Source organism: Pantherophis guttatus, chromosome 2 (assembly GCF_059756535.1).
Source record: "Pantherophis guttatus breed Tessera chromosome 2, ASM5975653v1, whole genome shotgun sequence".
NCBI lineage: Eukaryota > Metazoa > Chordata > Lepidosauria > Squamata > Colubridae > Pantherophis > Pantherophis guttatus.
Window position 1 is genome coordinate 213,065,350 of NC_142064.1, and position 24,753 is coordinate 213,090,102.

Sequence of the window (24,753 nt, forward strand, 5' to 3'; positions counted from 1 at the left end):
AAAAATCTCTCTAAAATGTCTGAATAAGGCTGTGCCTAAATTTTAATAAATGCATGTGTGTGCATGAGGTCCAATAGCAAGTTTGTTCTAAAGAAAATTCCTCATTACAGGAATAATATTAATATGCAGAGATGCTCAAAATATCAAACTTCCAGTTTGCAAGAAAGGAAAAATATGGGCAACTGTCACGAACCCATTGATGACAACTGCTGCAAATCCAACTGCTTTAGATAGATATTAAATAATATGGTGAACAAGATGGAATCTTACCAAATTTTCAGTTCAAACCTTTATTGTCAGTGCACAACATATGTGATTGCATATGTGAACATATGTGAGATTGGTTGAGCTCCCTCAGTAAACCCCCCCCCCCACACACAATACAACTCACAGTGAAGACAAAAAATCCCTAACCCAATAAATCATATTAACAAAACACCCAGTCCTATTGCACCAGTGTGAACATGTTACACATTGCGCCGGCCCTGCAGTCCATCAAACTATGTAGTTATGATGTTATTTCTCATTCAGAAGTCTGATAGCCCATGGATAAAAACCGTTCTTCAGCCTGTTTGTGCAGCTGGCTATACTTCTATATCTCCTTCCCGATGGTAGGAGGGTAAAGAAGTGATGACCAGGGTGAGAGTCATCCCTGAGAATTTTCCTCACTCTTCGAAGGCAGTGGGTATTACTTGTTCCCCCCCCACCCCACTGCTTTAATTTTTGGAAAATGCTATTCTACTACTTTCAATTATATCAAGTGAAGAAATTGTCAAATGAAATACAATCTAAACTCTATTTCAGAAATCAGTGTATTACTATTATCTTTCTCATCTTTCCTATTACCATTTACTATAGATAACTTATAATTATATTACTTTGTTGTTTGTATATTTACTGAGAGCTTATGCACTGCAGACAAATTCCTTGTATGTCCTATCACACTTGCCCAATAAAGAATAAAGAATATTGTATCTTATGTATTAGCTACTGCATTACAAAACAAAGAGGACAAAAGAATAAAAACTTTCTTTTAAAGAAAAGGCAAAGTGAAATCCAATAAAGGATTTGCATGTGTGCATTTAGCAATAGCTCTTAGACTTACCCTGTTTCCCCCAAAATAAGACATCCCCTGATAATAAGCCCAATCGGGCTTCTGAGCGCATGGCAATAAGGCCAAGCACTTATTTCAGGGTTCAAAAAAATATAAGACAGGGTCTTATTTTCGGTAAAACATGGTATATACCTCTTCACAGTGCTTTATAGCCCACATACTGCACTCACTATTCCAAATTATCACTAGTCAGAAAGGTTGGAGAGACACCTGTCCTAATTTACATGCATAAAAACATAATTACTTTAATTGAAATAGAAGTCTCCAGTGGGAAATATATCCAGGTGACCAAAGTGCTAGTTCAAGAAATCACAAGATGATCACATTTCTGAAAAGTGTTTTTGTGGCCTTGGACTGTCTAACTTTCATGAGGAAATTTCATCAACCATTTTCCAAAGATAAATATTTGCCATAGTTACTTTGGTGTTACTCTTTGACTAATTACAAAGTTAACTACAAATACAGGTCCTTCCAAACTAACATTTTTATTTTTCTTCCAACATGGGGAAGGGTATCCCATATTACGTTTTACTGGCTTTGATTCCTGCTCTTGTAACTTCAGATATTTTGATAAACTCTTTGAGAAACATTAAGGTATGTAGCTAAATGTATAAAGTTGCTTCTTTTTTCCTTCAGAATTTTTTAAAGTTTTGAACAGCAACTGCAAATCCACTATATGAGATCCTTCAAGACTTCTTCAGCCTTCTGCCTGCCTGATTCAGGATACCTTTGCTTACCAGTATGCTTAATTTGACTGAAATTCTAAAGTTCATAGAAACTGGTTGCCTATGAAATCTCATGCCCTGAGCTGCCTGGCTCAGATGTGCTGCATTTGGATATGAAGCAGGCAAAGTTATGCTGCTCTATGACCATACTAAAGATTTGATTTGAAGCCAGTAAGGGACTATGGTCCCTTACTGTGCCTGTTAACAAGTCCTTGACTTCTTTTATGAGCTGCTGAGACATACCCGTAGGGGGGTTGTGTTGGACCCAGACTTGATTGGCCTTATTTGGATCTATATGCTGTACATCATGTTGTCCATTTCAGTAATTTTTTGGGGGAAGATACTGAATTAAGAAAGAATAAAGCAAGGATGTATGTCTGATCATGGCATGTTTAAAATGGATGTATGGTGGTACATAGATACACACATACATACATACATTACATACATGGGAGATCTATCCACCATACCTATGTTTATACCTAACTTACCTAAAATTGAACTGAGGCAGCTCCACAGATATGCCTCTGAGGAACGGTAGAAAAACTACCGTTTTTCTAAATCATATTTATTTTAATTAGTGTGGTAATTTTTGGCATATTTTCCAGATGTTTGTTTATTTTCTCTTCGTGTAATTAATGTTTTGAAATTAGACAGGCTGGTAAGATGATAGGGATTTGTTTGGTATGAACCCAGCCAAGGTTATGTATGCTGATTATTCAGACTTCATTTTATGGAAGTTCTCCTTTATTGTGAAAAGAATTACTCACTTAAAATGAAAAGAAATGTGGAATAACATACAACTACTATGCAGCATATTTGTAAGATACAGCATCTGTTGTTTGGTCATACTTATTTTTTTTTCACTCTTTATTTGTAGAAGAGAAGTGCTACTGATGTGGTAAGTAACCTTTTATTTAGAATGCTGATCATTAAGTTTAGATGGCACATACAAAATACAAATATTTTCTCTTAGTCATATGTATCTTCATTGCTGGGCTTAAAGAAATCATCAGCTTGAAAGTTATGTTTATTTCTTCAAAAATCAGTCCTCTTGTGTTAAGGGATGTTTTAACTCTGAGCAAACGGCATATTTCATTCAGTCTTGCAAAGTACCCATCACATGCAAGTGTGCAAAGGCTTCATCACTCACTTTTATGAAGGAGACTACCTCATGCATGGATTCAGAGGGTAACAAATATCTGCTTGCGTTCCCTTCATGGAAAGAAAGTAAAATTTCTTTAAAATATAATACAAGACTTTGTCTGTGAGGATCAGAGATAAAAATCTGACCCACAATTTCCCTCATTATATAGTCCATTATACAGTTCTCTAGATGTGGCCTTTGGATTTCATTTTAAAAAAATAACAGGAATGGAACAAAAAAATGATTGAGGTCAGTTGCAATTTAATTAGCACTTTGTCAGTAAATAAAACATTAATCAAATGTAATTAGCTGCATTAAAATAAATACTACGTATGTAATGTGAGGTATAGAAAGATCCTTGTGCTATAAGTGTTTAAAATGAAGATAATATATTAGCAGCACATTTCTGTATAACCATGTGACTTTTCTATTCTCTAGCACACTCACGCCATAGAAATCTACTGGGTGAAAATAGACTGCAGTGTTACTTCCAGGTTTTCCCGTAATGTCATCACTAGTCGAGCTGTGAATCGTGCCAATGTGTCCAAGGAAGCTCAGTTTGATGTGGAGCTCCCCAAAACAGCCTTCATTTCCAACTTTACCTTGTATGTGCATTATTTTCCTATTTTTATATGCTTTGGAGATCAGTTTAGCAATAATTAAGCCATTCAGATATTGTTAACAGAATAACTACCAGAATTATAGAGTTACAGAGGATGTTGTAGCCACCTAATCCAATTATGTGCTCAAAATAGGAAACCTAAAACTAAGGCTTCCCTCATAACCTCTCCGTTCTTACCAGTCTAGATAACTGATTCCATCACAGCATTATTCTTACCTTCATTCTTTTTAATGATCATCCAAAATGTGGTCTCCTGTTGAATAAGCTCCTCTGAAATAGACATGCCCTCTGGTTAGAGTTTCTACCAATCTGCTCTGCAATATCCAGAGAAGGTCTTTCTTCATCTTTCTTCAGTATGTTTTCAGTCCTATAGAGGCAGCATTCTTTCCAGTCTCTTTGTTATACCTCTCAAATATCTCCTTTACTTGCTAAACTGAAGCAAAAAAACCCCAAGTAACATATCTGCACATATATTCAGATATCTGATGTATCTTTCAATAGGACAATTGATGGTGTCACTTATCCTGGAATCCTAAAGGAAAAAGAAGCTGCCCAAAAGCGGTATCAACAAGCAGTTTCAAGGGGCCAGACTGCAGGGCTTGTGAAGTAAGTATGTGAGGCCACACTGAATCTGTTTCATTATTTCATTTCCTGTCCTAAGTATTTATTCAATAAACAGATGCTAAATAAATGAACAAAGAGCAAAAGAAAGTATTAAATAGTGGGCTATATTATTCATCATCAGGATACGTGATCGTTCTTTTATGACTCTCTTGAATCTTATGAACCTTACTTTGTTTAACATGTGAAGGGCTGCTGGAAGAAAAACAGAGAAATTCAGTGTTTCGGTCAATATTGCATCATCCAGCAAAGTTACTTTTCAATTGACTTATGAAGAACTCTTGAAGAGAAAGTTTGGAAAATACGAGATGTTTATCAAAGTCAACCCAAAACAGCTTGTCAATAAATTTGAGGTACGATCAAATGTATTGTCACTTTATCATCTTGTAGCTTTTGGAAACGTTTGTGAATGATGCTCAGAACTATTAATTTAGAAACAAATGTATGAACGACCATGAAATTAATTCTTTTTTAATACTTTTTTTTACAGTTTATATTACTGGTCTATCTGTTTATTTATTTGTTTGTTTTGTTGGTGTTGCTAATATCAACATAATTTTAAATCAATGTTACAGATTGAAGCAAACATCTTTGAGCCTCAAGGCATCAGTGAACTTGAAGTTGAAGGGACATTCCTCAACAACGAACTGCTACCAGTTGTGAAAAAGTCTTTTTCAGGAAAAAAGGTATGCCTGGTAATAGAATCTTGAAGGGTGATTCATACAAGGTAGTTCTTGCCTAATGACCAGCGGGATGGCAATTGGGGTTGCAAGGATTTTTCTTGCTAAGCACGTTCTGTAGCAATGGGAAGCCCAGTTGGGTTATTATTGAAAAAGTTTTCAAATACAAATTTTCCCCCTTTTTTCTTCCCCCCTCCTCCCTAACCCCCCTCACCACCCATCCCCCCTGTGACTTCTTCAAAATAAAAACCTAATTCATAACAGATTATATAATATTTTACCATCCCCTTACTCCCTCCTCCAAATACTGACCCTTACTTTCTAATAATATTATTAATATTATTACTTCCCCCTTTTACCATACATTTCAAAATAACATTCTACTATAACATTGTATAATAACTTCTGATTTAGCACAGTAATATTGTTATGACTCCTAATTTAGTAATAATCTGCCCTTTTTCCTCCCCCATACATATATCTACATATTAATATAACATTTCAAAATAACCTTCCACTTTAAAACTATATAATAAATCCTAATTTAACATTTACTCTTTTGTAGCATTTACTCTTTTGTATATATTAATATAACATTCCAAAGCTGCCTTCCCCTATAAGACTATATAATAAATCCTAATTTAACATTTATTCAACTCTGTCCATTTCCTCCACTCCCGTAAATATATCTCTTAAACATCCCTGTTCTTAAACTAGACAATCATTAAACTAGCCTAAATCAACCCACATTCCTACAAAATTACCATGCGTAACAATTCTTAATATCTTTATTCTTCTGCCCACCCTACTAAAAAAAAAAAAATTCCCTTATATAAATAATATCAATGACTTTAAATTTATAATCCATATAATATCTTCTTTGTTGTCTTTCCACTGGATTGTTGACTCCATCACCCATATTAGGGTAACATAACATCCTGATTGCAACAGAATGTTCAAAATCCTCAGTTATCATCTGCCCCCATCAATAATAAATATCTTCATGTATATAAAAAAAAGAAAACAACCACCCGAGTGACATTATAATTGTATTCCATATAATATCTGAAATAGTGGATTTCTTCAGGATTATTGATTCCCACCATCATAATGGGGTAACAACCAGATCTTCTGCATGCCCCAGCATAGCTCTCTTGCCATATAGCTCATCATAAACATAATATATTTATCAAAAAAAAAAGTCCAAAATAGATAATTCCAGTCCAACAATTTAAGGCCCTTTTCACATCCCAAAATTACAGCATTGCAGAGATCTGTCACTCTCGTCAGGATAATATTAACCAATACTTCGCCTCCCCTATCTTTTCATGTGTTCAGTCATTTTTTAAATAACTGGCTTCGCTGTTGCCTATTTTAAGAATTTTTGTTTTTGCGAGATCTATTTCTTTTTTTCTTGACTTTTTGTGGGTTTGATCTCCATCCTAATCTCCTTTCTACAAATTGTATGTCATCTGATCGGTTTTCATTCTGATTTATAACTTGATCTTGTTGATTTTGCTTTTGTGACTCATATTTCTTTTCTATAAATTGTGTATCAACTAATTGATTTCCATGCTTGTCTGTGACTTGATGAATCATCACATTAGAATCCGATGCCACTTCTCTCTTATTTATAGATAATCCATCTGAGGTGTCTAAAGAATCCAAAGGCGATTCATCTACAGAGGCCTCTGTAACTCGATATTTTTCCTTTATTTCCAATTCCTTCTGCTTATCTTGTGTTGTGCATAAAGATGTTGAGTTCATTTTCAAATTTTTTTGATAAAATTCTTCCGCTTTTTCAACAGTATTTAATTGGTATCTTTCTCCTTGATATCTCAATATTATACCAACTGGAGCATCCCACCTGAATAAAATATTTCGTTTTTTAAGCTCAGTCACCAGAAAACCAAATTTCTTTCTTTCCAATAACATCTTAGGCGGTAGCTCTTTGTATATCCAAATCTTTCTTCCAAACAATTGCAAAGTAGAACTAAAAGATTTTTGCACAATATTATTTCTTATTTCTTTATCTGTAAAATAAATCACCACATCTCTAGGCAGTTGCCTTTGCTTTGCAATCCAGGAATTTATTCTGTAAACTCTGTCAATCCTACAAAATACTTCCTCAGGGTGAACCTTTAAGATCCCAGCCAGAATTTCAGAAGATATTTTCCTTAAGTCATCTCTGTTATTTTCCTGTAATCCTCTCAGTCTAATCACATATTCAGTGAGATTATATTGCATCATTAAAACTTCTTTTTCAATCTGTTGTTTTATGTTTTCTACATTACAAGTCTTTTGATCAGCTTCCATTTTAGGTTTTTCTTCTAAGCTATTGTCTTGAGTGTTTATCAAATCATTTTCAATTTTTTGTATTTTATTGTCCAAATTATCCTCAATTTCCTCCATTTTAGACTCTAATAAATTAATATTTGTATCCAATTTGATCATAATTTCTGAAAAACCATTAGTCACTTTTGCAATCTTTCGTTGCAAAGTATCAAACTTTGATTGCACCAATTCTTTAATTTCCTGCTTAAATTTTTCAAAGTTCTGATTCACAATCTCATCCCTTCTTACAATCTCCTCCAAGAGAAATTCAATTATATTAAAATCAGTTTTCTGAGACTGTAGGTTTAGAACTTGTTCATATAATTTGTAGATGGGGGAATCCCCCCCCACTGCTTGTTTGTCCGGCTTTGTAAGTCTAAACGCCATATTTCCACACAGGCAAACTCTTTTAAGAAAGAAAAGAAAAGCAAAGAAAGGAAAAAAAAAGCTTCTTTCCAAACAAGATCAATATCAAATCTCCAGGAAAGAGAAAACACAAAAGTGGAGCTTTATCTTCAATTGTAGCCAGGAGTATTTATTCCGCTACTTTGTAACTTAATAGGAGACGGAAGGACTTTCCCTTTCAGCCCCTTCTCAAGCCTCGGCAGTCGCCATTTTAAAAATTCTTTTTTTCCTTCTTCAGTAACTTTTATAAAATAAACGAAAATACTTGCGATTCAGGGTCACAGGTCCAGCTCTCATCCTCTTTAATTGATCTGTTAGTTTTCTTTAATAGGCTTGCTCTCGTCGCCTAGCTCTGCAAAAAGGCAGAGGTCTCCCAAAACCCGGAGCGGCGGCGGGGGAAATAGGGAGCCTCATCTGCTTCGTCCCCAAAAGTAAAAAAAAAAAACTTTTGGGGCTTCGCAGAGAGCTCTACCTACCCCCACCAGCTCTATCTCACATTTCCTCATGGAAATGGAGTTTTTCGAGCCGCCTTTCCGTTGTAAAGGCGGCTCTTTACAGGCGATGGGGCTGGCAGTCCCGAGGGACCGTCTGGCAGCGACGAAGAGCAAACCGGAAGCCGCAATTCCCATTGTTAATTGAGGATTAATTATAAAGAGTTGGAAGCATGCCATGATCTTGGTCATGATGTTGGTTGGAGATTTCCCCTACAGTAAGTACAGAAGAAGCCCCTGCTTGGAAATTAAGTATAGAAGATTCACAAGCAAGAAGCAAAAATTACAATGGTGCCTTATGATATGTGCCTTATGACACTATCCAGAAGTAAAGAAAAGAAAGAATGACCCCTTGAATATATTTCTTAAAAGTAATCTATTTGCTTCGTGGAACACAGCTAATAGGTTATTTTGTCCCAGTCAGGGGTCTAAGTGAGACATGGCCCAGGACAACCACAATCAAAGATGCAGGCACAGAATTATTTAAGGATACTTCACAAAAGTAAAAGTAGTTCCCAAGCATTTCCCTATATCAGGGATAGGCAATAAAAAGAATGTGTGTACAGAGAAACAACAATCTCAATGTGTATTTCTCGTTCTTGCATCTGGTGTATAGACAAGGATCAAGTTGCATGTTTGAATCCATGGATGCTCTTCTGTAACTTGAAGAAGTCTTTCTTTTTCAAGTTATTTGATATCATGGTAGCTTTTACGTACGTATATATGCGTTCCTTCATATAGGAAAGTAGTCTTTACATATAGGTATTGAGCAACATTTCACTTGAAGCTGCTCTGAATTCTTTGAGATTGAGACATTTAATAAACTAAATTAAACTACTGAAGAATATTATTATGAAAGTGTTTTTTACTGCTGGTACAAAGATTCTATTGTAATCTTTGCCATGTTGTCTTCTGCATCACACTAATTGTGAAGACCAATTTGTATCCAAAGAACTTCCTCTCTTTTGGTACCTCTGTGTTTTCTTAGAAAAAAAAAATCAATATCTTTTCTACCAGGATGTAGCTATTTATCTTCCCTCCAGTGTGGTTCCTTGTGGAAGTATCTAGGATATCTTCCTCTCCGACTTGAAGAGAAATCATTTAGAAGGCATTGCCTTGAGTTGAGTATCTTATCTATGGTTGGGAGTCTCTAGTGGCCTTTGTTTCTGCTTATGGCATCACTTCTATTTCTTCTTTATTATGAAGGTTCAATAATTTCTTCTTGCTATGAAAGCTGCACTATTGCTTCTCCTCCTGTCACTTCTAAGTTAAATCTCAATATTCAATTAGTAGTGACTCCTTGTCATCATCAAAATATGCCTTCCTGTATCTTTTAGTAGAATGCAGGGAATTAGGTATCTCTTGTGTCCATTTAGTATCTTCATATTTTAAGCATATTTCATTGCAGAAGTGAAGAGGATAGTTTTATGAGGTATTAAATATATGCATACGTCTTGGATTCCAACACTTAATGTGCTTCACATTCGTTTGGTCTTATATTAGTATTCCTTGATTTACAACAGTAAATCGAGGAATACTTACAACATTTACAACAATTACAATAGACTCTTTATTGCAGAACATAAACAATGCTTAAATGTAGAACTGGTATGGTGCATCCAGACTTATGGAAAAAAATAATGAATAAAATCAGTGAAGAAGGAGGAGATAAAAGTAATAAATATCATAATGCAAATATGACGAAAGAAAGAAAAGAAAAGAAAGAAAGAAAGAAAGAAGAAAGAAAGAAAGAAAGAAAGAAAGAAAGAAAGAAAGAAAGAAAGAAAGAAAAAAGAATCCTGACCGTATAAGTGTAGCCAGTAAGAGGCAATGCAGAGTAAGATATCAGAGTAAGTCTTCTTAGCCAAAAAAAGGAGATAAAAATGCAATTTTCCACTGCTAGCTTTTCTTGCATTCATTGTTCCTACAGATGTAGAAAGGCTGGTACATACAATGTTGGATCTTGAAATATTTAATAATTCAAATTACACTACAGCTGAATTTCAAAAGAAACTCCTGGCTCATCCCATTCTAAATACTGTATTTTTCAGACTATAAGACACACTCTCCCCCCCAAAAAGTGGGTGGAAATGTCTGTGTCTTATAGAGTTAATATTCCGGCGGGGGAGGGGGGTTAGTGCAGCGCCGATCAGTTCTTGGCAGTGGGGATCGCTGCTACAACCGCTTATCACTGCCTATTGCCGCCAATTCGTGGCAATCGGCAGCGAACGGTGGTGAACGGGTGGTGGTGAATGGGCAGTGATGGCAGTGAATGGGCCACGGCGAATGGGCCGTGGTGGTGGTGAATGGGCCATAGCGGTGACGAATGGGCCATGATGGCAGGGAATGGGCCACGGTGGTGGCCCGCAGGTGGCAGGGAATGGGCAGTGGTGAACAAGTGGCGGTGAATGGCGGTGAACAGGTGGCAGTGAATGGTGGTGAACAGGTGGCAGTGAATGGGCAGTGGTAAACAGGTGGCGGCGAATGGGCCACAGCGAATCGGATGCAGCGAACGAATGGTAGAGGCAGAGGCAGATTTTTTTTCTTGTTTTATTCCTCTAAAGCTAATGTGCGTTTTATAATCTGGAGCGTCTTATAGTGCGAAATATACAGTATTCCTCTAAAAACTCCTAAGGCTTCCTTCCTTAGAAATTTTACATGTATAGTAAAGGAATCAATAGTTACTAGTTATAAGCTGTTTATTACTTCAAGTATTGAATATTTTAGTTGTTGTAATAAGTATACCCATGCACTACTTTCAAGCTTGTTATAAATGTTGTAGGCCTCTAGTTCACTGTTGTAAAGACTCAACAAAGGACAAGATAGGGCACTAAATTGATAACACATGTTTGGAACTAATCTTTGAATATAAACTGCAGAAAATACAGTATACTGAGAAATATTATGGGTCATTATCCTGGATCTCTAAATGAAAGCAAAACTTCTGCAGAATCTGCTTTCCTCATTTGCTGAACTCTAAGATGAAGAATTCTTCTTTTTTAAGGGCCATGTATCATTCAGTCCTACTATTGAACAACAACGAACCTGTGACAATTGTACAACTACTCTGCTACATGGAGATTTTGTCATTAAGTATGATGTGAACAGAGATTCTCCTAATAATTTACAGGTAACTCTAGTTCTTTGACACTTGACTAATATACCAGCACAAAAACAAATCCAAAGAAAAAATCCCTACCACAAATGAATACTATCTTTATCAATGTCTTTTAGGTAGTAAATGGATACTTTGTACACTTTTTTGCACCAAAAATCCTTGAACGTTTACCTAAGAATGTTGCCTTTGTAATCGATGTCAGTGGTTCCATGTATGGAGAGAAAATTCAGCAAGTAAGTAAACAACACAAATTCTTAAATTGTTGCTAAAAGGATGGAAAATTGTACAGCACATAAAATCAGATTCTACAATCTTTTACTCCAAGTTATTTTTGCCTTGCAAGATTTACACATATAGTAAAATATGTAACATAGTAATCTTGAAAGTATTTAATAATGTAATTGAAATGTACTGATTCATCCTAACTTTCAGCTAAGCCTTCTTTTATATATGTTGATTTAGGCTAGGGGCCCCCAACTCCTGGATCACAGCCTGTTTGGAACTGGGCTGCATAAGTGATGGGCAAGTACGCACATGTGCATGCAGCTCTATTCACATGAGTGGCAAGCGCTTGGCTCATGTTTGAAGCTCTACTTGTGTGAGTGGCAGACACTTGTGCTCACGCACAAAGCTCCACTCATAGAAATGCCATCACCCTCGTTGGGTCACCAAGCCAGAAAGGTTGGGGATTGCTGATTTAGACCATATATTTACTTAGCTTCAAAGTCATATAGACTCAGGTGGCTCCTACAGAAATAAAACACTTGAGCATTAGAATGAAATGTGGGATATTGGCAAACTTGACCAATACATTGCCAACTGGTTTATTCAGCTTTACAACTAGGGCAAGGACCCAAAACAGCAAAAGTGAATACAGGAGGACCTTTTTGAGGAAGCAGTTTGATTTTGAAATGATCAAGAATCAAAAAAATTATTTTGAAATGATCAAGAATCAAAAAAATTATTAAAAATAGATAAAAATCTAAATAACAGTACTATTTTTAAAAACAATTAACATGTTATGAAATTATCATTTTAAAAAAACCTTAGCTATTTCTCTAGTAAGGTTTAATGTTATCTCAAACTTCCTACAATTTCATTGGAGAAAAGCAAAATCTCACATAAGTCAGAAAAGACTTAGCCAATTTTTATTTATGAAAAATATATATTAAATTTAATACTTATGGTTCAGGAACAATAGCGTGGAGCCTGACTGCTGCACAATATTACTTATCTTTTGACCATGGCTAGGAGACAATGGAGTATTGCCTTAGTATGGAGATCTACCTTTCAAAAAAAAAAGGTTTTTTTCCCCCCTCAGTAAACATTTAGCTTTACAGTATATAGCCTTGGGTTAAACAATTGAAGATCTCAAGCAAATAAATTTCATCAAAGGATCTGTCACATCATATGATGTGGGTAGCAACAGCAGGACATGGGCATAACATTATTTTAAAAAATAATTCTAGGCAAAGGAAGCCTTCACAAAAATAGTGGAAGACTTAAAAGAAGAAGATCACTTCAATATCATCCTGTTTGAATATTCAGTTTCAACATGGAAAGATTACTTAATTCAAGCTACACCAGAGAATGTGAACCAATCAAAGGAATTTATTCACCAGATAAGGGCACGGGGAGGTAAGTAGAAAAAAAAAGTTAAAGTTAAATTGCTATATTAGAATAAGGTTAAAGTAAAATGGATATATTAAAAAAACACTACATGGAAAATATTTGAATCTCCATTTTCATATGGTAAAAAATTTGAAACCCTGCTTTCACATTGCAGGAACAAATTTTAATGATGGTTTACTGACTGGCATTGAAATGCTGAATAAAGCTCATGAATTGAAATCTGTACCTGAAAGAAGTGCCTCTTTAGTTATCATGTTATCTGATGGGGATCCCACTGTTGGTAAGTAGCTGAATGACCAATGAATATGGGAATAAAGATTGCTATTCAGTCTCCTTGTTTCCACATAGTCTTCTCCATACTATGGTATATACCACAACCTCTGGTGATCATGTGTCATCTTTAAATCTTTGTGCTGTTACAGAAGATTGGAAAGAAGATGATTTATGTTCTTGCATCTCACCAGAGTATCCAAATCTTTTTCACAGCTTTGTGAGATGTGGGAGGCACTTACTGGCCAGTTAGAATCATGGACTTCCAAGAGGTTTCTTTCAGCAGAAATAGATCTAGTTCCACCTCCAGTATCTATTAAGAACTTGTCTGTGTGCTACTGGGCAGTTCTCTTCCTACCTCAAAAGACTGAAAATTAATATTCATTGTGAGAGGCGTTAAAGAAGTCCTGGGAGAAGTTCCCAGAAATACTCCAAAATGACTGCTAAACTTTTGAAGCTGCTGTTGATTGATTGTCTATCACCAGTTTCAGTGTATTTTGAAATGGGGGGGGGGAAGAGGGGCTATAATTCAATACATCTAATTAACAACAACAACAGTTTTTCCCACGGAAAAGGCAGTAAGGAAGAAAAAGGAATCAGATTACAATATTACTCACTCTCTTCCAACCCATTAGGAGGAGAGTTTGAACCTGAAAGGTAGGAAGTTGTAGAGCCTTGTATTAAAGTTACAGGATTGCTCTGCCCACAAACACGTTTCAGATCATTCTACTATTTAACTGTGTTTTGTGATCCTTTCTGTGCAGGTGTAACAAATCTCGGGCAGATTCAAGAAAATGCTAAGAATGCAACTAAAGGAAAATATCCTATATACAATCTTGGGTTTGGTCATGATGTTGACTATGCATTTTTAGAGAGAATAGCAACAGAAAACAATGGTGTGGCTCGCCGCATCTTTGAAGACTCAGATGCAGCCTTACAACTACAGGTAGAAGAATAAGCATATGAAAGGTTGATATTTTTATTTATTTATTCATTTATTTTTATTTATTTATTTGTTTGTTTGTTTATTTAGTCTAACATGTACATGATAAGAGGTATAAGTATAAACATATGAACATAGTAAATGTGTACGAATAAATGGAGACAGTAGGAAGGGACGGTAGGCACGCTGGTGCACTTATGCATGCCCCTTAGGAAACGGGTGAAGTCAACAGTATACAGTCTAAGGTTAAAGTTATGGGGATTTGGGGATGTAACAATAGAGTCATGATGAAATATTTATTATATTTATTATAAATATTTATTTATAATTACTTATTTATAATTTATAAGTATTATAAATATTTATGATGAAATATTTCTCTGATAGAGAAAGGACACTGAGTACAAGATATGGTAACAACACTACTCTTACTTGCATTCAGAAATGAGAAAAAACACATCTGTTCTCCTCTCCTCCCATTTATCACAATTTCCTATGTTTGCCATCTGAAAACTGCAGGAATTATACTTCAAATGAAGTTTGGTAGTAGCTTCTGTTGGTCATAAGATGTATTGATTCTTCAACAGAGCATCATGGTGGCCTAGCAGTGAAGACACTCACCTCCCACTTGGAAGGTTGAGAGTTCAATCCTAGGTAGGGGCAGATGTTTCTCGCCCAAAGAAAAATATCTGCTGTAAACTCCACTTAGGCATCAGGAAGGGCAGCCAGCCAGTAAATGCTCAGCTCTACCAGTCGCCCTGACTCTACTCTAAATTAAAGGACTACTGGGTCATAAAAAGAAAACAATATTGATTCTAAAACAAAAGAAGCAGTTGTGTATCATGGCTACCAAAAGATAGAAATTTGTGTCATATCCTCTCACTGATAAAAGATCTGCTGCCAGCTAGCATCCTGCTCTACATTGTTCAGAGGTGTGCCTTTGGCTCAATTCTTAGGCAAGATGACACTGAAAGGCAAAATTTATTTATTTATATTTATTTATTAGAATTTGTAAAACAAAAATGAGAACAAGAATAAAAGAACAAAATACAATGACAAGGACAATAGGCATGTTAGTGTACTTATGCACGCCCCCTAAGTAAGAGAACATAATTTATTTTTCTCCAACCTGGTGCTTACAGTATATATTATAATCTTGTTACGATTCCTGCCTCCCTTGCTTCAATTCTCAAGAGATTTTGGTTAGACAAGATAAACATAAGTGCTAGATTTTTCATTCTATCTGATAAATTTATTTTCTTATCAAGCAGAGAAAGATCACTGATTATTCTTTTCAGTTACAAGAGGCCATGAAGGCCTCTTGTAATAATATCTCATCCCATCCTCAAGGAGAGCTGTATAGCATCTGAAAGTAACCAAGAAAGATTAGCATATATGTCCCTCCCACATTGTGGTGATCAACTCAGAATATGTTTACATACCATGAAACATAGAGTGAGAAAATATAGGAATCCATTGTAAGTAATAAGTTTCATCATCCCATCAGTTAATTTTCTAAAGTAGAGTCCATATCTATACAAAATTGTAGATATCAAAAAAGGACAAGATTTTTAAAGAATCAAGACTTTCAATAAGAGTTCTATCTTCCAGAGTACTTTTCCCGGATGGTCTAGATTCAGATTACAGAAAAGTACCGTGCCTAAAAAAGCAACCTCTCATTTGCAATATTTTGATTTTGAGAATAAATACCCTTTTAGTGTTACAGTTTTTAATAACCCCAATATCTATTTTGTTTCCAGGGTTTTTATGATGAAGTAGCCAATCCTTTGCTTACTGAAGTGTTGTTAGGCTATAAGGAAAATGCCATCTCAGATTTGACTCAAAATAGTTTTAAACATTATTATGATGGCTCTGAAATAGTTGTGGCTGGACGAATTACAGACAATGACCTGAACAGTATCACAGCAGAAGTAAAAGCTCAAGGGGTAAGTTATTTTGAAGTCCAACATTCCTCAAGATGTTGTTACGAGATTCCAGTTTCTATAACACACACACAAAAAAAGTAGATACTCCAGGGGAAATCATTAGGTGGTTTACCTGCCTCTATCAATGTTCCAGGAGTCAGAACTACAGTAATCTTGAAAATCTTTATTTTGGAGATAGTCTCTATTTATATTGCTTTAGAGACAGGACAGCACCCAGATTACTGGTATATTGGCTAATTATTTCACTTAGCATTTAGCCAAACTGAATTTAAACTGCCAAGCCATATCCAATCCATCCTTCCACATTTAAATATCAACTTCACCTGTCATAAGACTGACATAAAGGATTTTCAGGCAGTGAAACATCAATATTATCACTAGTTTACATGACTGAAAGCTATGTGGTCATGTTGAGCCTGGGTGACAAAGAAAGCATCATCCACACAACACAAGATATTAGAAGGGGGCTAATGGCATCTTTTCTATCTAGCCAATGTTATTCAGAGACACAACTTTTTCTGAGTTGCAGCACACTTTATCATAGGCTGGTGTAAGATTTAATTTGAGATTTGGCAGAAAGGGAAAATGGGTACTTATTTCTTTATTATTAAAAATAGTTTCATAGTGATTCCATAGCAACCCAGCTTGTACCAAACTCAAACCAAGAGATAAAACCACATTTATGTATAGTAAAAATATTAAAACCAAAATATAAGTTACTTGCAAGACAATACAGGTATCTTCTCAGTTAATAATTGTAATGTGTTAGAAACCCATGGGGTTCATTGAGACCTTTAAAGACTGCCTGAAATATTTTGATATATGTGAGTTCAGCCATCTGTTGCTCAATGTACATAAATATAGAAATTAACATCTGTATAAAAGTGTACTGCTGAAAAATTATAGTGCAATTATAAATCCAATCCTTTTCTTTTGTCTAGGCACTAAATGAGGTGACTTATACTGAACAAGCTGATGTTGAGGAAACAACCAAAGCTTTCGAAGAGCAACAATACATATTTGGAGAATATATTGAGAGATTCTGGGCTTATCTCACCATTCAACAACTTCTAGAAGCACGGTAATGTAGGACTTTTTCAACTTTGTGATTACTCCAGAGACGTCCATGAGGATCGGTAAATCAATCACTTTAAATCACTTGCTTGAGAAAGATTATACTTTAGGGAAAATTAGTTTAATTAGTTTCATGCAATAATGCCTGGAATGGACTAGTAACTATTCATCATTTTAGGCCTGTAGTTGATTTGATCTTTTGGCCCAAGTTAAATTGCTTTAGATAATGCAAGATAATTATTGCAGGTCTTCTAACTTCACAATAGAGTTTAGTTTTAAGTCCTGGTTATCTCTTTCTTCTTTCTAGAGACAAGTCTTTTGTTTCCAAAGTATTCAAGAGGCTCATATCCTATTTATTTTATTATTTAGAACAATTTACAATATGTTTTTGCATTACAAGGTGGAAGAATAATGAATAATTAATATTATCATGGTTAAAACAGTTTCTAAATGCTTCTCTAATGTCCTTGCTTTTAGTGCTGTAGCGCAGGGAGATGAAAAAGGAAATATTACTGCCAAAGCCCTGGAGTTGTCTCTGAAATATAAGTTTGTGACTCCATTAACATCTATGGTTGTCACAAAGCCAGAAGACAATGAAGAAAAGGAAGTAGTTGCTGACAAACCCACAGAAGGTACAGATTTTGTCATAAGGCATTAGTCTATTTGGTTTGGGGGCAATATTCAAAATATTCACAGTTCAACTAGTCGAGAATATCCTGGAGCAACAGGTAGTATGCTTTCCCCTTAGATCGGGATTGGAAAGCATGAATTTTGTGGTGTATGTTTTTCAGCAGCATCTTCAAACAGACAGCATCTTCAAAGGGGGAGCAGGTTGATGTCAGCAGCATCATGGCATGGCAACACAAGCTCCACCTCTTTTCCACATGCATTTTGACATTACATGTATTCCCCAATGGAGAAGAACTTAAAATGAACAATCTCACAATATGGCTTTTGTCATCTTTTGTTCTTATTTTTTACATTTTAAATTAAATATTTTCAAAACACAAGTAGAAATGCGATTTTTAGCAATCTCTTGCTACAGCAATGTTTCTCAAACTTAGCATCTTTAAGATGTGTGGGCTTCAAAGGCCAGAATTCCCCAACCTGCTGCTAAGATTAAGAAACAGGCATTAAAACAAGTCCTTCCAGCCATGGCAACTTTAAGATCTGTGGACTTCAATGATGGCTGGGGAATTCTGGGAGTTGAAGTCCACAGGTCTGAAAGTGACCAAGGTTGAACACCCCACCCTAAAACCACAATGGGTTCAACTAAACATATCTACTCACCTCACCACAGTTGTTCTTTAATTTGGTCCCTTCCTTCTGAAAAGCCTCATAGTTTTTGTCCTATTGTAGCATGAAGTTGAAATGAAAGGATTGCAAACTGAAATTTATCATTCCTATAAGATGAAATTTATCTCTGGAAGAATTAAAGGAAATAAAATATTGATGGTACTGCTTTCCTAAATAAATTAAGGTGACCAGATTTTAACATTGGTAAAGAGGGACATTGTGGGCGTGGCTTATTTTGTGGGCCTGGCTAGCTGGTCATGTGACTGGGTGGGCGTGGCTAGCTGGTCATGTGACCGGGTGGCCATGGCTATGTCTATAGGGTAAGGTGAACAGATTTTAACATTGGTAAGAAGGACACCATTGTGGGCGTGGCTTATTGTGTGGGCGTGGCTTGGAGGCCATGTGACTGGGTGGGCGTGGCTACCTGGTCATGTGACCGGGTGGCCATGGCTATGTGTATAGGGACTACTCAGAGGGCTGAAAAGTCATTTCTGACAGGTCCTCACACTTTTGACTGGTCCTCACACTTATGACCATCCTCACATTTATGCCCGTGCAGCATTCTTAACAACCATGTCACTCATTTCACAACTGCTTCTCTTCAACAAGGTGACAAGATAGGGCAAAAATGTAAAATGTGAGGACAGTCGTAAGTTCGAGGACTGGTCAAAAGTGTGAGGACCAGTCAAAAATAACTTTTTCAGCCCTCTGAGTAGTCCATATGCACAAAAGGACTAACCAGAGGGCTGAAAAAAGTCATTTCTGACAGGTCCTCGCACTTTTGACTGGTCCTCACACTTATGACCATCCTCACATTTATGCCCGTGCAGCATTCTTAACAACCATGTCACTCATTTCACAACTGCTTCTCTTCAACATGGTGACAAGATAGGGCAAAAATGTAAAATGTGAGGACAGTCGTAAGTTCGAGGACTGGTCAAAAGTGTGAGGACCAGTCAAAAATAACTTTTTCAGCCCTCTGAGTAGTCCATATGCATTAAAGGATTACAGCAATAGAGAGGGATGAAGGAATGGAAATTAGAGTAGGAGTGAGGGTAAGAGAGGGAGGAAGAGAGGAGGAGAAGGAGAAAGAAAGAGGAAGTAGGGAGGAGAAAAAGAGGGTGGGGGGAAGAGAAAGTAAGAAGGAAAGGAAAGAGAGAGGTGGTAGGTTTGAGGAGAAAGATTGCTGTACAATAAAAAAGATGAAAGGGAAGAAAGCCAACCCCAAGCAAATATAAAGATATTAAGATAAAGAATGAATTGTTAAACTTTAAAGAATAAAAGAGAACAAATATGAATAAATAGCAATAATTAGAAACTCACATACAAACATACAATGTATTTTCTTTGAACAGAATATTTGGCTGGTTCACAAATTTAAACAGCGTTTAGTCATTTCAATTAAATTTACAATTTCTATATTTCCTTTTTGCCATATTTATTCCTCATCTATTTTTTAAAAAAACCAATATTACCCTTCATCCTCATCTCTAATCTTAATCAAATTCAATTTTTCCCTTCTATTCTATATTATACCCCTTCCCATTGTCATCTATTTTTATATCCATCCTCACATTGTTTAATTATGTAATTATGTAATACAGTTGTTTAATACAAATTCAACATTTTAATATAAATCAATTAGTTATATAACTATCTTTTTTGTATATCAATCAATATGAACATGAATATTCCAATTATTTCCATGCAATCCAATTTCTTACAAATCAATTAATTATATTTACCAATAATAATAAACCAAATAATTTCTCCCATATATTCCTCCGAACCACAACTTAACCATTTCTGCTTTCAACACAATATACAATTAATAGTATCTCAATTATTACAATTCCCTAGTTAAATACAGCTTTTTTTCCTTTGTGTTTTAAAATCTTGAACTCTCCTCCTAAATTTCCCATTGTTTGCAGTTTTTCACCTACCTTTTTTGGGGAGGAAAAATAAAAATAAAAATAAATCTCTCTCTGCCTCATTTTGTCACGCTGCACCAAAGACCCTGGTTTCGGTTTCGTTTCTGAAGCTTAACTAGGGAAAAAAAAAACTGCTTTACACTGATTGCCTGTAGGGCGGCCCTTTGAAGCCCCGGGCAAGAGTTTAAACAGTTTTTTTTTCTTCTAGCCATCAGCTGGGGCTCAAGAAAAATCGGGACTTTTTTGAAACGCCGCGGGACGCGGGACAAATTGCTCAAAAGCGGGACTGTCCCGCCAAAAGCGGGACGTCTGGTCACCTTAAAATAAATGCATGAAATGAATCAATGGAGGAAGGGGAAGGGAGTGATTTTATGTATAAACTATGTTTTGTAACATGAGTAATTAGAGAAGACTTTGGGTCAAGCCCTTTTAAAAGGAAGTAGCTGTTTACTTCAATTAGTTTTTTTAAAAAAAAATAAAAATAGCTTCCTGGAGACATATTATTGACATTGTGTGCACCCTCCAGTCTATTCTTATTATGATAGGTCAACTATAATTTTTTTGCAGTCAAACTAGTTTAGCAAAAAAAATAATGTTTCTCTTTCTCTCTCTCTCTCCCTCCCTCCCTCCATCTTTTATCATCCTTGGAAACAGCTGAAGGTAAACTGAGTTGTAATTCTTTGCCTTTGTTCTATATGAATATGATCTTATTATAAAATTTTAGTTTGAATGATGAGTTCCAGACCTAATTGAAAAGAAGCAAATACAGCAATAATAAGTCAATGGTGTTTTAAATAAGGTTAGCTTGGATCTCATATCTTCCCATCCTATTCGTCAGCGCTCTCTGTCTCTGTCTCTGTCTCTCTCCCTCGCCCCTCTCTCCACCAGTGGTGGGTTGCCCCTATTTCGCACCAATTCTATAGAACCGTTAATAAAATCAGCAGGAGGCTTCGCCCACCGACCCCGACATCATCAAAATGCTTCTGCGCTTGCGCAGAAGAGTGTGCGGCCCCCTGCAAACTGATATTAAGGTAAGTAGAACCCACCCCTGCTCTCTACCCTTGGAAACAGTTGAAGATAAAATTGCTCAGAGCAATTTTCTAAATACATAGGTTTAATTATATAAAATTTAAAGTACTAGCCTAATTTTCTTAAATTTATTGTACAGCTTGGTTGATTATAAGCAAAATTACATTTGAATTCTGTTCACCATGCTAGTGCAGATGAGAATTGCCTTACATCCAGGATGTAGATGTGCCTTATATCCACATCTAATAAAAACAACAACCAAATATTTAAAGGAATTGTATTACAGACAATGCTGGGAGAAAATTTGGACTGTTTGTTCCAACAGATCCATGCTAAAAGTAAAAATCAGCCATAATTGATCTGGCATTCTGACTTCAGTCTGAAACCTCTGCGTGGGTGTTTTTGTTTTTTTTTTAAACAATTTTTTATTTTCAAACAAAAAACAACATAAAAATATCTTCCTTTCAAACAATTCCAGACAGTGTATCGGTCGGTTAGTATCCTTTTATGCTCACATTATCTTCAGAACATCAATCTATGACACATAGTTCTGTTCCCAAAAAACAAATTTTTACACAGTACATCTTAATTTCACTTCATATATCATATTTCATCTGCATATTTTATTATCTATCCAACAATAAACATGCCCCATATCAGATAATATTGATTATCTTCCTGTTCTCTTATTTCAAATGTCAGTTTACTCATTTCAGCACATTCTATTATTTTCTTGATAATTTCTTCATCAGTAGGTATTTTCTCTCCTTTCCAGTTTTTTGCAAATACAATTCTAGCCGCTGTTAAAACATTCACAATTAAATATTGCAAATCTCTATTATATGTCTCTGGTAAGATCCCTAATAAAAATATTTCTGGTTTAAAATCAGTGTATCTCTTTATCATTTTTTCCAGCCACGTGTGTATCTTAGTCCAATATCTTTTTGCTTCTCCGCATGTCCACCGCATATGGTAATATGATCCTGGCATCTGGTGACACTTCCAACATTTCTCTGATTTATTCTTGAACATTCTGGCTATCCTCGCCGGGGGTAAATGCCACCTGTAAAACATCTTATACAAATTCTCAATATATGCTGTAGACATTGTCATCTTATAATTGTGTGACCACAATTTTTGCCAATTCTCTAGATCAATGGTTCTCAACCTTCCTAATGCCGCGACCCATTAATACAGTTCCTCATGTTGTGGTGATCCCCAACCAGGGGTGGGTTCTAAAAATTTTTACTATCGGTTTTGTGGGTGTGGCTTATTTTGTGGGCGTGGCTTAGAGGTAATGTGACTGGGTGGGCGTGGCTAGCTGGTCATGTGACTGGGTGGCCATGGCTATGTATATAGGGACTACTCAGAGGGCTGAAAAAAGTCATTTCTGACAGATCCTTGCACTTTTGACTGGTCCTCACACTTATGACCATCCTCACATTTATGCCCGTGCAGCATTCTTAACAACCATGTCACTCATTTCACAACTGCTTCTCTTCACCATGGTGATAAGATAGGGCAAAAAATGTAAAATGTGAGGACAGTTGTAAATTCGAGGACTGGTCAAAAGTGCAAGGACCAGTTAAAAATAACTTTTTCAGCCCTCTGAGTAGTCCATGTGCACAAAAGGACTACCCAGAGGGCTGAAAAACGTGATTTCTGACAGGTCCTCGCACTTTTGACTGGTCTTCGCACTTATGACTGGTCATCATGCCCATTGTAGCATTCTTAACAACCGTGTCACTCATTTCACAACTGCTTCTCTTCACCATGGTGACAAGATAGGGCAGTGATGGCTAACCTTTTTTCCATCGCGTGCCAAAGGCAGGGGGAGCGCAGGAGGGTCGCACGTGTGTGTGCCCACACCCATAATTCTATGTGCCCTGCCCCCCCCACACATACATGCATGACCCCCCTGCATTCCCCCCACTTTTGGCATGCGATGGCACAGTTGGCCCAGTAGGCTTTCTAGGAGCCTTGAGAGGGCAAAAACGGCCTTCCCAACCCCCCCAGAGGCCCTCCGGAGGCTGGAAACAGGCTATTTGCCAACTTCCGGTGGGACCAGAAGGCCCGAAAATCAGCAGGCCAGCGCACACGTGCATGCCAGAGCTGAGCTCGTGTGCCCACTGATATGGCTCCGTGTGCCACCTGTGGCACCCATGCCATAGGTTCGCCATCATGGAGATAGGGCAAAAACGTAAAATGTGAGGACAGTCTTAAGTTCGAGGACTGGTCAAAAGTGCGAGGACCAGTCAAAAATAACTTTTTCAGCCCTCTGAGTAGTCCATATGCATAAAAGCATACAGCAATAGAGAGAGATGAAGGAAGGGAAGGGAAATTAGAGTAGGAGTGAGAGTAAGAGAGGGAGGAAGAGAGGAGGAGAAGGAGAAAGGAAGAGGAAGGAGGAAGGAGAAGAAGAGGGGGGGAAGAGAAAGTAAGAAGGAAAGAAAAGAGAGAGGTGGTAGGTTTGAGGAGAAAGATTGCTGTACAATAAAAAAGATGAAAGGAAAGAAAACCAACCCCAAACAAATATAAAGATATTAAGATAAAGAATGAATTGTTAAACTTTAAAGAATAAAAGAGAACAAATATGAATAAATAGCAATAATTAGAAACACACATACAAACATACAATGTATTTTCTTTGAACAGAGTATTTGGTTGATTCACAAATTTAACCAGTGTTTAGTCATTTCAATTAAATTTACAATTTCTATATTTTCTTTTTGCCATATTTATTCCTCATCTATTTTTTTAAAAAACCAATATTACCCTTCATCCTCATCTGTAATCTTAATCAAATTCAATTTTTCCCTTCTATTCTATATTATACCCCTTCCCATTGTCATCTATTTTTATATCCATCCTCACATTGGTTAATTATGTAATTATGTAATACAGTTGTTTAATACAAATTCAACATTTTAATATAAATCAATTAGTTATATAACTATCTTTTTTGTATATCAATCAATATGAACATGAATATTCCAATTATTTCCATGCAATCCAATTTCTTACAGATCAATTAATTATATTTACCAATAATAATAAACCAAATAATTTCCCTCATATATTCCTCCAAACCACAACTTAACCACTTCTGCTTTCAACACAATATACAATTAATAGTATCTCAATTATTACAATTCCCTAGTTAAATAGAGCTTTTTTTCTTTTGTGTTTTAAAATCTTGAACTCTCCTCTTTTGCCCTAAATTTCCCATTGTTTGCACCTACCTTTTTTGGTGAGGAGAAAGAAAAAGAAAAAGAAATCTCTCTCCGTGCCTCATTTTGTCACGTTGCAGCAGAGCCTGCTTTACTTTCAGTTTCCTTTTAGCTAGGGAAAAAAAAATCTACTCCAGCAGCTTGC

At 36.1% G+C, this 24,753-nt stretch overlaps 1 protein-coding gene and 1 long non-coding RNA gene across 2 annotated transcripts in view; one reads left to right on the forward strand and one right to left on the reverse strand.

Annotated features, from left to right (window-relative positions):
- Positions 1-274: 274 nt before the first annotated feature.
- Positions 275-4,050, reverse strand: LOC117678202 (uncharacterized). Its single transcript, XR_015732645.1, has 2 exons — positions 3,825-4,050; positions 275-3,054 (listed from the first exon to the last, which is right to left on the reverse strand). It is a non-coding gene; the product is annotated as an uncharacterized LOC117678202 (long non-coding RNA).
- Positions 1,616-24,753, forward strand: part of LOC148115510 (inter-alpha-trypsin inhibitor heavy chain H3-like) — a 42,891-nt gene continuing 19,753 nt past the window's right edge. Inside the window, exons 1-14 of the mRNA XM_087887759.1 lie at positions 1,616-1,708; positions 2,720-2,740; positions 3,425-3,591; positions 4,110-4,214; positions 4,420-4,582; positions 4,805-4,915; positions 11,144-11,269; positions 11,374-11,490; positions 12,727-12,895; positions 13,044-13,169; positions 13,924-14,105; positions 15,863-16,048; positions 16,990-17,129; positions 17,600-17,754. Of these exons, the coding sequence (XP_087743885.1) occupies positions 1,616-1,708; positions 2,720-2,740; positions 3,425-3,591; positions 4,110-4,214; positions 4,420-4,582; positions 4,805-4,915; positions 11,144-11,269; positions 11,374-11,490; positions 12,727-12,895; positions 13,044-13,169; positions 13,924-14,105; positions 15,863-16,048; positions 16,990-17,129; positions 17,600-17,754 (1,861 nt within the window). The remainder of the gene's footprint in view (positions 1,709-2,719; positions 2,741-3,424; positions 3,592-4,109; positions 4,215-4,419; positions 4,583-4,804; positions 4,916-11,143; positions 11,270-11,373; positions 11,491-12,726; positions 12,896-13,043; positions 13,170-13,923; positions 14,106-15,862; positions 16,049-16,989; positions 17,130-17,599; positions 17,755-24,753) is intronic.